Source organism: Podarcis melisellensis (assembly GCF_964234715.1).
Source record: "Podarcis melisellensis genome assembly, chromosome: 4".
In the NCBI taxonomy this organism is placed as follows: domain Eukaryota; kingdom Metazoa; phylum Chordata; class Lepidosauria; order Squamata; family Lacertidae; genus Podarcis; species Podarcis melisellensis.
In genome coordinates, this window is record NC_138531.1 from 90,286,613 (window position 1) to 90,303,475 (window position 16,863).

At 47.2% G+C, this 16,863-nt stretch overlaps 1 protein-coding gene across 3 annotated transcripts in view; it reads left to right on the forward strand.

Moving 5' to 3' along the window:
- Positions 1–16,863, forward strand: part of NOX4 (NADPH oxidase 4) — a 112,203-nt gene that overhangs the window by 93,387 nt on the left and 1,953 nt on the right. For all 3 annotated transcript variants that reach the window (XM_081909884.1, XM_081909882.1, XM_081909883.1), the window contains 4 exons: positions 8,269–8,388; positions 9,707–9,815; positions 10,611–10,679; positions 11,578–11,678. In XM_081909884.1, coding sequence (XP_081766010.1) covers positions 8,269–8,388; positions 9,707–9,815; positions 10,611–10,679; positions 11,578–11,678 — 399 coding nt within the window. The remainder of the gene's footprint in view (positions 1–8,268; positions 8,389–9,706; positions 9,816–10,610; positions 10,680–11,577; positions 11,679–16,863) is intronic.

Here is a 16,863-nt window from a genome sequence, read left to right on the forward strand (position 1 = left end):
ATTGGTTTGGGGTCCTACCCTCCAGAGTAGGAGGAAACAAGCTTGCTCCATCTTCCATGTGACAGCCCTTGAGATGTTTGAAGATGGCTATCATATCAGTCTCCTCTTTACAGGCTAAATATCCACAGCTCCTTCAACCTTTCCTCATAAGACTTAGTTTCCAGACCTTTGATCATCTTGGTTGCCCTCCTCTGCACACGTTCCAGCTTGTCAACATCCTTCTTAAATTGTGGTGCCCAAAATTGGACACAGTATGCCTGGTGGCTCTTGTGGGTTAAACCACAGAGCCTAGGACTTGCCGATCGGAAGGTTGGCGGTTCTAATCCCCGCGACGGGGTGAGCTCCCGTTGCTCGGTCCCTGCTCCTGCCAACCTAGCAGTTCGAAAGCACGTCAAAGTGCAAGTAGATAAATAGGTACCGCTCTGGTGGGAAGGTAAACGGCATTTCCGTGCACTGCTCTGGTTCGCCAGAAGTGGCTTGGTCATGCTTGCCACATGACCCAAAAGCTGTACGCCGGCTCCCTTGGCCAATAAAGCGAGATGAGCACCGCAACCCCAGAGTCGGCCATGACTGGACCTAATGGTCAGGGGTCCCTTTACCTTTATGCCTGGTGTGGTCTGGCCAAGGCAGAATAGAATGGGACTATTATTTTCCTTGTTCTGGACATTATTGTTTTGTTGATGCAGCCTAGAATAGCATTAGCTTTTTTTGCTGCTGTGTCATACTATTGACTCATGTTCAGATTGTGGTCTACTAAGACCCCTATTTATTAAAATAGCTCTAGCTCAGTCCTGTCAAGAATGACTGGCAGTAACTCTCCAGGGTTTCAGGCAGGGGTCTCTCTCAGCCCTCTCCAGAGAAACCAAGGGTTGAATGTGGGACATTTTGCTTGCCCTACCACTGAGTAACAGCGGGCCTTCTAGCGGAAAAGCAGTGAATGATGCCAGCAAGGAAAGATGCAATGTGTATAATATGAATTTGCACAGCCCTTTGTTACCCTCCTGCTGCTCCAATTCACTTCAGAGCTCAAGCATTGATGGCATCTTCCAGCAGCATGGTTGTTCTGTCCCCAAAGCAAAAAATCAGATGCACTGCAGAGTAGCTGGACAGCTAGCAGCTGGGGAATGTAGCTAGCAGCCACAGAACAGCAGTAGCAGCCAATGAAATTAGGTGCCAAAGCTATTGCAAGTGGTGTCTAACCAGCTAGCTGGAGCTGCTTTGTGCTGAGACCAAAAAGCGCAGAAGCTGTCAGGATGAAAGGGAAGGGGTTTTGTTCTGTTCTGTTCTGTTTTTGCATTGTTTCTGCATTGTGGGTATCAGTAGAGTGAGGTGTCAGGCTATAGGCCTGTTGGTAGCAATACAGAACTGAGTGGGATTTCCTCCCAATATTTCTATTTTGGGCTGCTGCTTTAAAAAAAGAAGAAAATTGAAGTATGCCGTATAGCACAGAGTACAACCTTCCTTCCTTCCCTCTCTTCTTCTCTCTCTTCTTTCTTATTCTCTCTCTTTATCTTTCTTTTGCATTTTCCTTCCTTTTGCTTCCTTCCTTCCTTCCTTCCTTCCTTCCTTCCTTCCTTCCTTCCTTCCTTCCTTCTCTCTCTTCTCTCTCTCTCTCTTCTTCTTCTTCTTTTCCTTCCTTCCTTCCTTCCTTCCTTCCTTCCTTCCTTCCTTCCTTCCTTCCTTCCTTCCTTCTCTCTCTTCTCTCTCTTCTCTCTCTTCTCTCTCTTCTCTCTCCCTTCTTCTTCTTCTTCTTCTTCTTCTTCTTCTTCTTCTTCTTCTTCTTCTTATTCTTATTCTTCTTTTCCTTCCTTCCTTCCTTCCTTCCTTCCTTCCTTCCTTCCTTCCTTCCTTCCTTCCTTCCTTCCTTCCTTCTCTCTCTCTCTCCTTCTCTCTCTCTCTCTCTCTCTCTCTCTCTCTCTCTTTCTTTCTTTCTTTCTTTCTTTCTTGGTGCCATCTAAGGACATCACATTTACAGAGTACCTTGAGCCAAAATGTATGCACAAAGACCTCAGCTGAATGATAGACCATCTGCTCTGCAAACAGAAGGTCCCTAAATCAATCCCTGGCATCACTATGTAGGGCTGGAAGAAACTCTGAAGAGTCCCTGTCTGTGTAAACAGTACTCACCTTGATAGACCAGTGACCTGAACTTCCTATGTGTCTGCTCCATGAAGCTGAGGACCATTTTCTAATGTTATGGGGAAGAGTGGGGAGAGGGCTTCCATGGGCTCCTTTGCTTTTCCTCCTCTCTCATAACACTCCAACCTGTGGACATCCAATGAAGCTAAATGTTGGAGGATTCACAACAAATCAAAGGAAGTCCTTAAATTATGCAACCGGTGCCCACAGGAGCTAGTGATGGCCACCTACCTAGATGGCTTCAAAAGAAAATTAGGTAAATTCATGGACGACAGAGCTAGGTACTAGACTGTGCTCTGCCACCATAGCTGGAGGCAACAATGCTACTGAATTTTGGTTTTTGGAAGCCACAGTAGGGGAGAGCTCTGTTGCACTCAAATCCTGCTTGCAGGTTTCCCACAGGAGTAGAAGGAGGAGTTTGGATTTGATATCCTGAAGGAGTCTCAAAGCGGCTAACATTCTCCTTTCCCTTCCTCCCCCACAACAAACACTCTGTGAGGTGAGTGGGGCTGAGAGGCTTCAGAGAAGCGTGACTAGCCCAAGGTCACCCAGCAGCTGCAGGTGGAGGAGCGGGGAAGCGAACCCGGTTCACCAGATTACAAGTCTACCACTCTTAACCACTACACCACACTGGCTCACACAGGCATCTGGTTGGCCACTGTGTGAAAAGGATGCTGGACCAGATGGGTTGTTGACGTTTTCTGGCAGCCTCTCCTTATGTTCTCAGGATCAGGCTCTGTCGTTGCTGGTGCACACTCTTGCTGTAACCTCCATAACCTGCTGTTAAAGTAGTCCTCACAATTTGTGATCTCCTGCTCTTGAGGGTAGGACTCAAACCAATGGCTTCAAGTTACAGGAAAGGAGATTCTGACGAAACATCAGGAAGAACGTTCTGACATTAAGAGATTTTTTAAAAATTTATTTAATCATTTTTCAATACAAACAACATCTTTTTGCGGCTCTTCCAGTTCATCAAAACAAGTTTTTTTGCTTCTAATATAGCACGGTACATCCATATTTTTTTTTAACCCCTTGTAATCTCCCACGTTTCCGGAATATAATTTAGAATTAAATTCAGTTCCCCTAAATAACAATATCTTTTTATTACTCTTGCTATAAATATCCTCACCTCGCACCAAAATGATCTTATCATTAAGAGATGTTTGGCAGTGGAACAGGTGGTGGACTCTCCTTCCTTGGAGGTTATTAAGCAGAGGTTGGCTGGTCATCTGTCATGGATGCCTTAGCTGAGATTCCTGAATTGCAGGGGCTTGGACTAGATGACCCTTGGGTTCCCTTCCAACTCGACACTTCTATGATTCTAAGCATGGCCTGTTGCCCATGCATTATGGGCAGCCAGGGCATCCAGGCGCTCAGTAACACCACCACCTTCATCTGCCCTTCTTGCCAGGCATCAAAAGCTGGAAGATCTTCTAAGCCCTTGAATAGGCCTTCATGAAATGGCTAGTGGGCTTCATGTTGTCAGGCCTGTCTTAGCTTGGCCTCTTATGGACAGCGCTCTGCAACCCTGACCACTTAAGCGGTGGCCTTTTCCAGCTCCTCTCCATCTCTGCCTTCGACAGGGTGGCTTGAACTCTGCACTAATTGCTGACCTGAGTCTTTTGCTCAGTGATGAGATAAAACAAACAGTCTACTCAGGCGCAGCCTTCTGCCTCCAGGCACACAGCGAGGCCCAGTTTGTGGAGCAATAGCAGCCGACCTGAAGCTTAGGTCAGTGTTTCCCAACCGGTGTTCCGCGGCACACTACTGTGCCGCGAGACTTTGCCTGGTGTGCCGCGGGAAAAATTGGCGGGGGGGGGAATAAAGGGGAAAAAATTTATTCCCCCACCGCCAGGCGTGGGGCTGGGGCGGGGGAAGCCCGAGCTTCCCCCTCCCCCAGAACGGGACCCAGAGCCATGCCGAAGCTGCGCGCAGCTTTGGCATCGCTCTGGGAGCTTGCGGGGCTGGGGGAGGAGGAAGCCCTCCGCCAGCCTCCAAACCATGTCGGGAGACAGCGGGATGGCGCGCTGCGCCTCTCCCGCTGTCCCCCGAGTTTGCAGGGCTGGCGATGGGGAGGAGCAGGCTTCTCCCCCCGCCAGCCTTCCAGCCAAGTCGGGGGACAGCGGGATGGCGCGCTGCGCCTCTCCCGCTGTCCCCCGAGTTTGCAGGGCTGGCGATGGGGAGGAGCAGGCTTCTCCCCCCGCCAGCCTTCCAGCCAAGTCGGGGGACAGCGGGATGGCGCGCTGCGCCTCTCCCGCTGTCCCCCGAGTTTGCGGGGCTGGCGATGGGGAGGAGCACGCTTCTCCCCCCGCCAGCCTTCCAGCCAAGTCGGGGGACAGCGGGATGGCGCGCTGCGCCTCTCCCGCTGTCCCCCGAGTTTGCGGGGCTGGCGACGGGAAGGAGCAGGCTTCTCCCCCCGCCAGCCTTCCAGCCAAGTCGGGGGGCAGCGGCAAGGACGCGCTGCGTTTCTCCGCTGTCCCGGACGGCTTTCAAAAGCCTGCCTTCAAAAGCCGTCCGGGACAGCGGAGAAACGCGCTGCCTCTCCCGGGAAGGCAGGCAGGGGGGAGCAAAGGCTTTCGCCCCCGCCCGCCTTCAGAAGAGGTCCAGGACCTCTTCTGAAGGCGGGCGGGGGGCGAAAATCTTTGTCCCCCCTGCCTGCCTTCCCAGGGGCTTTTAAATCGCCCCGGACAGCGGAGAAGTCCTCCGCTGTCCCGGGCGATTTTAAAATGCCGCCCGCAAGCATTTTAAGATTGCCCCGGACAGCGGAGAAGTCCTCCGCTGTCCCGGGGTTTTTTAAAATGCTGGGGGTCGGAAGAAAAGCCCTTGTCCCCCCCCCCAGCCTTCAGAAGAGGTCGGGGGACAGACTGCGGGGAGAAATCAGGGTGGGAGCCACGACCGTGAGGCAGGGCTGCCAAGTGTGGCAGAAGAGGACACGGCCGTCGCACCTGTCCTTAGGTAGGAGCTTCTTCCGTGTCGACCTGCTGCCCTAAAGTCTTGGCTTTTTTCTTGGCTTTTTGGCGGTTGGCACAGAAGGAAGGCAAGGGGGAGGGGAAAAAATTGAAACTTACACTTTCGTGCGTCCCTCCCGGCGTGACGCTGCGCGCTGACGTCACGGGGCTGTAATGGTGGTGTGCCTCGATATTTTTTTCATGAAACAAGTGTGCCTTTGCCCAAAAAAGGTTGGGAAACACTGGCTTAGGTCACCAGCTACAATATCTGCAAGTAAAGAAGGAGAAGAAAAAGTCTGCCTGGCTTTCTGGAGCTGGAGGAAGGAAGCATCCTTCACCCGTCCAGTAATTATTGCAAGCTGGCCTCTGGGCTGACCTTGGCTTGTTAGAAAATGAAATGTACGGGACAAAGCGTCCTCGGGCTAATGGAGCCTTGAACTTTGGGTTGTGGATCTCAGAAGCAATGGAAGCAGTGCTGACGTTTGGCTAATGCCAAACATCTCCCAATTTATTTTGGAGGAAGGCGGTTGAATAGTGCAGCAAATACTGGCAACAGAAGTAGGGAAGGGTCTAAAGTGGCCCATACCACTTTAAACAGCCGTGGCTTCCTTCCAAAGAACTCTGGGAACTGTAGTTTGCGAAGAGTGCTGACAGCTCATGGCTGACCCCTATTCCCTACACAAATCTACAGATTCCAGAGTTCCCTTTGAAGGGCAATAGAGATTTCCTCACAACTCTGGGAACCCTTAAGGAACAACCACTCCCAAGATTGTTTGGGGGAAGAGGTGGCTGTTTAAAGCAGGGGTCAGCAAACTTTTTCAGCAGGGGGCCAGTCCACTGTCCCTCAGACCTTGTGGGGGGCCGGACTATATTTTGAAGGAAAATATATGAACGAATTCCTATGTCCCACAAATAACTCAAAGATGCACTCAAACACGCTGATTTCCGGACCGCCTGTGGACTGGATTGAGAAGGTGATTGCGCTGGATCCAACCCCAAGCCATAGTTTGCCATGGATTAAAATTGTTGTTGTTTAGTCATTTAGTCGTGTCTGACTCTTTGTGACCCCATGGACCAGAGCACGCCAGGCACTTCTGTCTTCCACTGCCTCCCGCAGTTTAGTCAAACTCATGCTGGTAGCTTTGAGACCACTGTCCAACCATCCCATCTTCTGCCGTCCCCTTCTCCTTGTGCCCTCCATCTTTCCCAACATCAGGGTCTTTTCCAGGGAGTCTTCTCTTATCATGAGGTGGCCAAAGTATTGGAGGCTCAGCTTCAGGATCTGTCCTTCTAGTGAGCACTCAGGGCTGATTTCCTTAAGAATTGTTTAAAGTAATATATTGCAATATATAATGAATCATGACATGTGATAGGGCTGAACGATATATCATCCAAAACCGGTTTGAAGCCCATATCAGTTTCATATTTTTTTGGCCTGGCGTATATGGCGAAACATTATATGTGTGTGTGCTATGCAAAAATGAGGAAAAATAGGAAAAACCATGAAGCCAGCCAATGACTCAACATAGCTCCATTCTTATTTTAGACATTGTGATATATCGGTATATCACGAAGTATAGCTTCACAATGTTGAAAACCAGCCCTTTTCACCAACACCTAGGAGGCCACAGGCTCCTCAACCCTGCTATAAGTGCAGTGGTGTTACACATTTATTTATCTCTACAAGAAACAAACAAAAAGAGAGAAATCCCTAAAGAGCTTTTTTCTTTTCTTTTTAATCCTGACGACTGATTTCTGAAGGAAACAAGTCCTTATTTTCCTCTGGCAAATTAAAAAGCAAGCAGAACATCTTACAAACAGACCCAATTCTGTCCAAAAGAAATAAAAGGAGATTATAAACTCCTTGGGTGAAAAGGGTGCATTTTCCACCCCGGATGAGGAATTTGCTGCCTTTGCCTCTGAGACTGCCTCCTCCCCGGAGAAAAGAAATAAACATCTTTTTTTAAAAAAAAAGAGAGCAGTAAAATATAATTCACCCATGCATATGAAAATAAAGTCTGAAGCAAATTGATTCAAGTGGGTTTTATGCAGGTCTCTTCGCTATAAGTTAGACATCGTGCCGATAAATACCTTAATGTCGCTGAGATTTATAAAAGAAGGAAAACCTACCAATGAGTAGAAAGTTCTGCAGGCTGTCCTTTGCCTTGAAATAAGACATTCAAAGGAAACAATTTGTACACTCCATTAGTTTGTAGTAAAGCTGGAACCAGCAGAAGTAAAAATAAAATAGCAATAACGTGACAATCATACTTTGGTGGAAGTGATGCAGGAAGCCTACAGAACCTACTGGGTGTCAAAAAATAACTACTACATAGCAGACCTTTCCCATCCTGAAAGCATCATCTGTCACAATGTTGGAGATGGAGCAGAGATTTTCTTAGCTCACACCCATACATCCTCCATGTTATGTACCATTTTGGTGAGACAGTGGCCAGGAAAGTAGGGTATCGGCTGGTAGCTGCTGCTTTTCTTAAAGGTTCCCAAAGCATGTGACAGAAGAGAAGAGGCTCTGGTCTCACTGAGGCCACATTCATGCTGTGCATTTAAAGAAACATCATGCCACTTTATAAACAGTCATGGCTTCCCCCCCAAAAAAAAGAATTCTGGGAGGTCTGGTTTCTTAAGGGTGTTGAGAGCAATGCAGAGCTTCCTATTCAACTCCCAGAACTACAATTCCCAGAGTTCCCTGGGGAGAGGGATTGATTGTCAAACTGCTCTGGACACAAGGTGTTAGAAAAGATTTCATTTAAACCACACCATAATTGGAATGTACCCTTGTCGTTGCTGTTTATTGTGTTCATTCATTGCTTTCTCCCTCCCAAAAAAGTCTCAAAGTTGTAAAATATCAACCGGCTCTCCAGCCTTTTATAAAACCAGGTACACAGAATAAACATAGAAATTTCTAAAGGAGCTCATCCAACCAAAGCAGGAATTAAATGGGGGAATCCTATCACACCCTACAAAAGAGGACCACCATATATGGATCACCAGTCATAGTGCAATGCATTCTAAAAACCCCTAACCTGGGCAAACACAAATGCCTTCGTCTGGCGCCTAAAAACTGACAGTATTGGTGCCAGACATTTTTCCCTAAGACATATTATTATCTCTTTTGAACAGGATTCCTACACAAAACCGTGTTTTTCTCATCCTTCTGCAGGCTGTATGTGGACGGTCCATTCGGAAGCCCTTTTGAGGAGTGCTTCCATTACGAGGTTAGCCTCTGCGTGGCTGGAGGCATCGGGGTGACTCCGTTTGCGTCGATCCTCAACACCCTGCTGTATGTAAGCCTCGTCGCACTAAAGCCTTCCTCTCTCCCACCTGCTGCAAGAGTTACTAGAATTCCCCCCCTAGATATGTCCCCTAACAACGGAGTTGTCTCTAGAATTTCAAAACTATGAGTTAGGGTTTTTTAAAACAAAACAAAACAGGGCTTTTCAGGAGGGGCAGTGCAGAAGGCAACAGGTGCAAAGGAGCCACAGGTGAGAGCTGAGTGCAGGGTGGGGACCAAAGGTGAACAAACGGCCACAGAAGGAGTAATAATAATAATAATTTATTATTTAAACCCCGCCCATCTGGCTGGGTTTCCCCAGCCACTCTGGGCAGCTCCCAACAGAATATTAAAAACGCAATAAAGCAACAAACATTAATAATAATAACAACAACAACAACAACAACAATAACGACAACAACAACAACAACAACAACAACAACAACAACAACAACAACAACATATTTATACCCTGGTTGGCTTCCAACAGAATATTAAAATACCTATTAAACAATACCTATTAAAATACCTATTAAACATTAAAAACTTCCCCAAATAGGGCTGCCTTCAGATGTCTTCTAAAAGTCAGATAGTTGTTTATTTCCTTGACATCTGATGGGAGGACGTTCCACAGGGCAGGTGCCACCACCGAGAAGGCCCTTTGCCTGGTTCCCTGTAACCTCACTTCTCACAGCACAACATTTCCCTCAGCACAGGTACTCCCTCTCCCCTAAGTCGAATCAAAGCCTGTAAACTTTTCCCTCCTGTGGTTTCCGTGGTATTCAGAAGCATTGCTGCCGTCAACTGTGAAGGGCAGAGAACAGCCATCAATAGTCCTCTCCCTCCCTCAGTTTGTCCTCTTTTAAAGCCTTCCAAGTTGATGGCCAATCGGTACCTCCGGAGTTTGAAGAGTGTGTGAAAGAGAGGGGGATAGAGGGAAGGGAAGACAGGAGGAGAACATGGGGTGGTCATTCACAACTGTTGTTGCATCTGCTTTGGTTCTGCCACTCTCAAGACCCCAACTGCCTTGCGGTTTCTGGCCTGCCGTTCCTTGGCACCGAACCTCATCATCAGTGGCTGCTTCCCATAACATTGCAATAGATAGCCTCTGTCTCCTGCATGCACAGGTGAGTCATACAACCCCAAACCATAGGAACGGAAGTCCCATTCGAGATGCAGAGCGGTCCATATTAGTTCTGCCCATCCTCTGGTTGAACTGCAGCAACTCAAACTGTGTGCCATAAACACAATGCCTCTCAAAGCTGGTGCACCTTTCTGAAATAGCAATTTCTTCCTTCCTCCCTGAAACGTGGCCTTTGCATAAAAGTGACGGCTGGGAACACTACAAGCTCAGAAGGCTTTACTTCGTATGGGTGTGCAGGGACATTGCGTCGTTCCGCTGGTTTGCTGATCTGCTCTGCAAGCTACATAACAAGGTAAGAGGAATAAAAAAATATTTCCCTGGGCTTGGTTTTGAAGGAAACCTCAACCCTGTCTTTGAAAGCACACTTGTTCTTGGGGTGGACTGCTGAGTGTTGGGTATTGAATTTAGGTGAGACTTGGCAATTAAGCATGTATTTTGAAAAGCTATGCAGACACTGGTGGTTTGAGGTGTGTGTGTACACAGCAACATGCATAACATGCTTAGTTCCTGTGTACACATACACACATGCACAGGGTGTGTGTTCATGCATGTGTGTATGCACACATACACACTTGGACAGAAAATACGGTGGTACCTTGGTTTTCAAACGTAATCCATTCTGGAAGACCGTTCAACTTCCGAAACGTTCGAAAACTGAGGCGCAAAGGGCTTCAAAGGCAATGGAGAAAATGGGGGGGGAGACTCTGTGTAAGCCGTTCAACTTCTGAGGCGTGTTTGAAAATGGAAGCATTTACTTCTGGGTTTTCGGCGTTCGGCTTTCGAAATGTTCAGCTTCCGAGACATTTGAAAACTGAGGTACCACTGTACTGTCCTTATGCTTATCATCATATTTATCATTTATGAGATTTCAACGAATCTTTGAATTTAAACTTAAACCATTGTCTAAGGGCGTTTTGGCCCAGCTTAGCTGAATACCACCCAACATGTGGCACAGATGGGTTAAATATTTGTCTCTGTCAGGGGATTTGGCAAGGGAATCTTTGTTTATGCTTAAGAGGAAATGTGCAAATTCTCTTAATGTCTCCCCTCAGCACAAACACTTTACTTCTTTTTCTTACTGTTTCAGCTCTGGCAAGAAAATCGACCAGACTTTGTAAACATTCAACTTTACCTCAGTCGAACAGATGGGATGCAGGTATGCCCAGCTGCAGAGGGGCCTTGGGGAGACAACTGGAAACTAAGCTGGTCATAAAAGAGACTCTTGCCACAGGGCTAGAGCACTGTGGATAATCCGTTGCTACTGGGGAGACAAGAGTTCCCAGCCCAACCCATCACTAACACCACATTTCGCTCTGTCCAAAAATGAATGGTCTGCTAATGGAAATCCTTCAACTGTTCCTCATAAGGCTTGGTTTCCAGACCCTTGATCATCTTGGTCGCCCTCCTCTGCACACCTTCCAGCTTGCCAGTATCCTCCTTAAATTGTGGTGCCAAGAACTGGACACAGTATTCCAGGTGTCATCTGACCAAGGCAAAATAGAGTGGTACTTTTAATTCTCTTGATCTGGACACTAGAGCTCTGTTGATGCAGCCTAGAATAGCATTAGCTCTGTTTGCTGCTGCATCACACTGTTGACTCATGTTAAGCCTGTGGTCCACTAAGACACCTAGATCCTTTTCACGTGCACTTCCAGCAAGCCAGGTGTCCCCCATCTTATAATTGTTCAACTGGTTCTTCCTGCCTGAGTGTCGAACCTTACATTTGTCCCTATTGGAATTCATAAAAGTGTTAGATTCTTATTCCATTATGGGGCCAGAGGCTGTTTGTTGGAAGGTGGGTCCCAGGGCAGATTTCTGCAGTAGACCCTGCCAGGGCACAGGGGCACTGGTACCCTGTAGAATTCCCATAGCAATCCTTTCGCATGCACAGATGCTCGCTTGCAAATCCAACCGTACCAGTGCAGGTGCTTGCAATGGAATGAGCTGCCTACCAGGCCGTCCTTATATGCACAAGGCTGACGTGCAAAGTGGCCGGTGATTGATTTGCAGCCGTCGTGCGAGGCGCACCAAAGGGGATGTCTTGTTTCTTGCAGAAAATAATTGGCGAGAAATACCAAGTGCTGAACCGCCGGCTTTTGATTGGTCGGCCTCGCTGGAAACTCCTGTTTAATGAAATCGCCAAGTGCAACCGACAGTAAGTGAGATTCCTAACCCGGCTCCCGGAGAAAGGGAATCGGGCGAGTTTAATAAACTGTATTTGTATGGAAATGACTTAATGCGCCCAAGCGCCTGATGGTTTGGCGTTATCAAATCTGCCGCATCTGAGAAATGGGGCCTTAACAAAAGGACTGTCAGTTTCCACAATCGGAACAGTTCGTCTTCCGGAGAACTGCTGGGGACGGTGGGAGCTTTATACATTTTCATAACATGTATAGAGATTTTATGTCTTGCTCCATTCTTCCATATTGAAATGCCTTGTCTGGCAATATAGGTTGGTTCTGTGCTGCCAGATGGTTTGTCCCAAATTGTTTTAGGGTGCATTGCACTGGGAATATCCCTTGCACAAGGCTCCCATTGATTTCAGTAGGGCTTGCACCGGAGGACTGCTAAGCGACCTGGCCATATTTCCCCTGGCAAACAGTGCTGTCCTCTAGGATACCTCAAGGACTACCTCTCCCCACATAAAAGGTAAAAGATAAAGGACCCCTGGATGGTTAAATCCAGTCAAAGGTGACTATGGGGTTGTGGCACTTATCTTGCTTTCAGGCCGAGGGAGCCAGCATTTGTCCACAGACAGCTTTCTGGGTCTTGTGGCCAGCATGACTAAACCGCTACTGGCACACGAAGGACCGTGATGAGTGCCAGAGCACACGATAACGTCGTTTACCTTCCCGCCGCAGCGGTACCTATTTATCTACTTGTGCTGGTGTGCTTTCAAACTGCTAGGTTGGCAGGAGCTGGGACAGAGCAACAGGAGCTCACCCCGTCGCAGGGATTCGAACCCAAGAGGCTTAGTTTAGACCACAGTGCCACCCACATCCCTTCTCCCCATATAAACCACCTCGGACTCCGCATTCATAATCTGAGGCCCTTCTTTGTGTACCTCCTCCATGAGAGGTCCAGAGGGTGGCAACACGAGAATGGGGCCTTCTCTGTGGTGGCTCCCTGTTTGTGGAATGCTCTCCCCAGGTGAAGATTGCCTGGCACCTTCCTTATATATTTTTAGGCACCAGGCAAAAACCATTCCTCTTCAACCAGGCCTTTGGCTGGTTAATATTCCACAGCCTTTTAAGTGTGTCCGTGTGAAGGAGGGATATTGTTTTACTGTTTTGTTTTATAATTATTTACTTGTTTTTATCCTGTACTTTATTCTGTGAAGTGCCCTGAGATATTAATGATGAAGGGCGGAATAATAATAATAATAATAATACATCGCAGAAAGAAAGAAAAAGTGCTATTTTTCTTTTCAAGAAATACTTTTGCCATAATGAAAATTCTGAGAATTCTGAACATAGCAGCTGCTTCTAAACTGAGTTTTTACTGTAGAAAAGCCACATTTTGATCACTCGCTTTTACAGCGTATCTGCATGGTGCTGTGGTCAAAATGCCCTCCCTCCCATCTTCTTACTGTTCAGCTTCCCTTCCTGCCCCCTGAAACTTAGAAAATCTAACTTGTTTTAATACAGTGGAACAGCGGCACAATTCTCCAAGGGCAAATGTTCCCTTGCACAGCTGTTCAGTAGGTTGTTTGGCCCTTTGTGACCTGTAGAACTTGTACTAGCACTTTCTCTGCAATCCATCTCTGCTCTCTAGGAATCAACTGCTTTAACACTTTCCTTTCCAAAGAACACGATCCCTGTATCCATTTCCTCCCTCTCCTTCTTCCAAGTTGTGCAGGTGGGCAGTAAGAATTGAGACTGTAGCAAGGGACGGGTGCCATATTGAAAGCCTTGCACCCCACACCATGGTCTCAATGGAAATCATCCACCTTCAACACTTAGGGCTGTAGAAAAAGGGGCTACCTACCTGTGTGCAACAGAGTAGTAGCATCCTGTGGACTAGAGCTCCCACTTGACCTCACCGACGGCCAAGTTGGCTGGGGCTGATGGGACTTTTTTTTAGTCCAAAAAGTATGGCCTTTAAAGCCCTGAACGGCCTCGGTCCTGTATACCTGAAGGAGTGTCTCCACCTCCATCGTTCAGCCCAGACACTCAGATCCAGCGCCAAGGGCCTTCTGGCGGTTCCCTCACTGAAAGAAGTGAGGTTACAGGGAACCAGACAGAGGGCCTTCTCGGTAGTGGCACCCACCTTGTGGAACACCCTCCCTTCAGATGTGAAGGAAATAAGCAGCTATCCTATCTTTAAAAGATATCTGAAGGCAACCCTGTTTAGGAAAGTTTTTAATATTTAATGCTGTATTGTTTTTAACACTCGATTGGGAGCCACCCAGAATGACTGGGGAAACTTAGCCAGATGGGCGGGGTATAAATGGTAAATTATTATTATTATTATTATTATTATTATTATTATTATTATTATTATTATTGAGGGCATCATGGCTGCCTCTGATGTTATTGGCACTCTAGAAGTCTGGAAGCAGAGTTGGTCTCCCACTTACAGCTTAGAGCGGCAATGACAGAGGGCTGCTAAATTGTCCGTTCCTAGAAGCACACATAGACCCTGCATGGGAATATAAGAGCAGCCCTGGGGGGCCAGAGCAAAGGCCAAGCTCAGACAGTGCTTTGTTAAAACAATGGCAAAAAAAGATGGTTCTGGGAAGCCCACTGTTAATGCCTTTCTCTGCTGTTGACTCCCAGTAACTAGGGCTCAGTTGCATCCTTCTTCTGAACCTGGAGTCTCTCTATAAATACCACGACTAAAAGCCACTTGACCCCTTCCCATCTCAGTGGATTTGCCCAATCCCCTTTAAAAGCCACCTAAGCTATTGGCCACCATCCCATCTTGTGGCAAGGAGTTCCACAGGTCCGTTGTGCGGTGCTTTAAGAGGTAATTTGTTTTGCCTGCCCGGAATCCGCTACCAATCAATTTCCCCAGATGATTTCATCTCCTCCGCGATGTCCACCTCTTGTTGTCTCTTTCATCGGCACAAAAATGTCACACTTTTAAGGATGTAGGGACCGCAGTTCAGGCACCTCTAAGAACCCAGCTAGCTCATTGTACAACAGATCCCTGTCCACAGCTCCCCTAGGGACAAATTCTTGCCACATTGCATCACAAGGAACAAAGAATCTGGTGACTCCGCCAGAGCCAGCAAATGGAATGCGGTACGAATTTTCACAGCCTTTTCTTTCTGATGCCTTCATGATTTTAGCAGGGCTTTGCGTCTTCGTTCTTCACTTGAACAATGCTGAGCAAAAGTGTGCCATCTACTGGCAACAAGCTAGCATGCACTTTTAACATTCAAGGTACCTCTGCAAACTGTGGGGTTCCCACGAGCCTGCAAAGACCTCTCTCTTGTGTGTCAGTAGCAACATTTGGGTTATCTAAGGAACAGCTCTTGGAGAATGAATTGGCTTGTTAGTATATTGGATGCATTGCATGCAGACTGTCCAAGGCGCAGTTTTGCTTTTCAAGATAATAGGAGCATGAGCTGCTAGGCAGGAAAGGCCTTGGCTGACCATAGGGATGGGAGGGTCTGTTAATCGCAATTCTCTCAATTCCTCATTATTTCACTCAGTTCAGTAATCTGCATTTCCTGCAGCAATTTGTGATTATAATTGTTTTTTTTAAAAAAAATCCTCACGAGCATTGATCTCTTTTTTTGCACAGATTTTGCCTTACAAACACATGTTCGTACACGGTTTTGGCTAAAGTACACATTTCTGCAAGCAATATAATGCATTTTTTTGGTATTATTTTACTACTATCTTCGTTTTTAGGCACACTTTCTCCTGACACAGGCTTTTTTGTGAACGTTGTCTGGTTGGAGAACTTGGCTGTGAAATTCACTCTTGGGCAAGAGTGAATTTCAAAGGATAGCTGTGCTTTGGTTCACGTTTTGTTTCGGAAAGCACAAAACTGATAGATTCTCCTTCCCCATCCCTGGCTGCTAATCAGAGGAGACAATTTTGGATTAGATGAACCAAGAGTCTGATTTAGTAGATAGCACCTAAGTTCATATGCTTGAACTTCATTAGTATGATGTTGTTATGGGGCAGCTATAATGACAAGAAGAATCTCACAGCAACAATTGTTGTAGGGCCATAGTTCAGTGGTAGTGTCTGCTTTGTGTCTAGAAGATCCTTCATTTAATCCCAGCCATCTGTAGATTAGGCTAGTAGTGATCCCTGTCCAAAAGTGTGGAGCTAGGCCACATTCACATTTAAAACACTGTGGTACCACTTTAATCAGCCACTACTTCCCTCAAGGGATGCAGGTGGCGCTGTGGGTTAAACCACAGAGCCTAGGACTTGCCGATCAGAAGGTCGCCGGTTCAAATCCCCGTGACGGGGTGAGCTCCTGCCAACCTAGCAGTTCGAAAGCACGTCAAAGTGCAAGTAGATAAATAGGTACCGCTCCGGCAAGAAGGTAAACGGCATTTCTGTGTGCTGCTCTGGTTTGCCAGAAGTGGCTTAGTCATGCTGGCAACATGACCCGGAAGCTGTCTGCGGACAAACACCGGCTCCCTCGGAATATAGAGTCGGTCACGATTGGACCAAATGGTCAGGGGTCCCTTTACCTTTACCTTACTTCCCTCAACACATTCTGGGAGCTGTAGTTTGTTCAGGACACAGAGAGTTGTTGTGAGTATTGAGATTTCCATTCCCCCTTAAGGAGCAGATGTGTGGAACAGTTGTGTGTCACAAGTCTGTTTACATTCCAGTACAGTTTGCTGGGAACTACCATTGTGTGTATAGCTTTTGCTTTTCCCGTTCTCTCTGAGAAGACGGAGAGAGAGAGACGACATGTTTCTTTGTCCTGATTTATGATTAATAAATCTGTAGTTGTAGTATGCTTTCACAAGCCTCAGGCCTATTCTGTTGCGCAGTGAGATCTGCTGATAGTGTGCCCTGGCTTTGAAGCCCGGGTCTCTGATTTACATTGGAGCAGAGGCCAATGGGTCTTCGCAGCGGGATGGCTGGAAGGAGTCGGCCCAGCTGTGGCTAACCAGCGGCCTCCCTGCCCTCTGCATGTCGATAGTGAGAACCTTATATCCTTTGGAGAGCTACAATTCTCAAAGTTCCCTGGGAAGAGGGGTTGATCGATAAACCCCTCTAGGGTCTCTCAGATGGCTGAATAATGTTGATATAGGACAACTCAGAACTTTGACAAAGAACAAGAGCTATAAGGTGCCCAAACCTTTAAAAACAAGACAAAAACCAACCAGCTTTATTGAAGCATTCAGCAAAAGATAACAA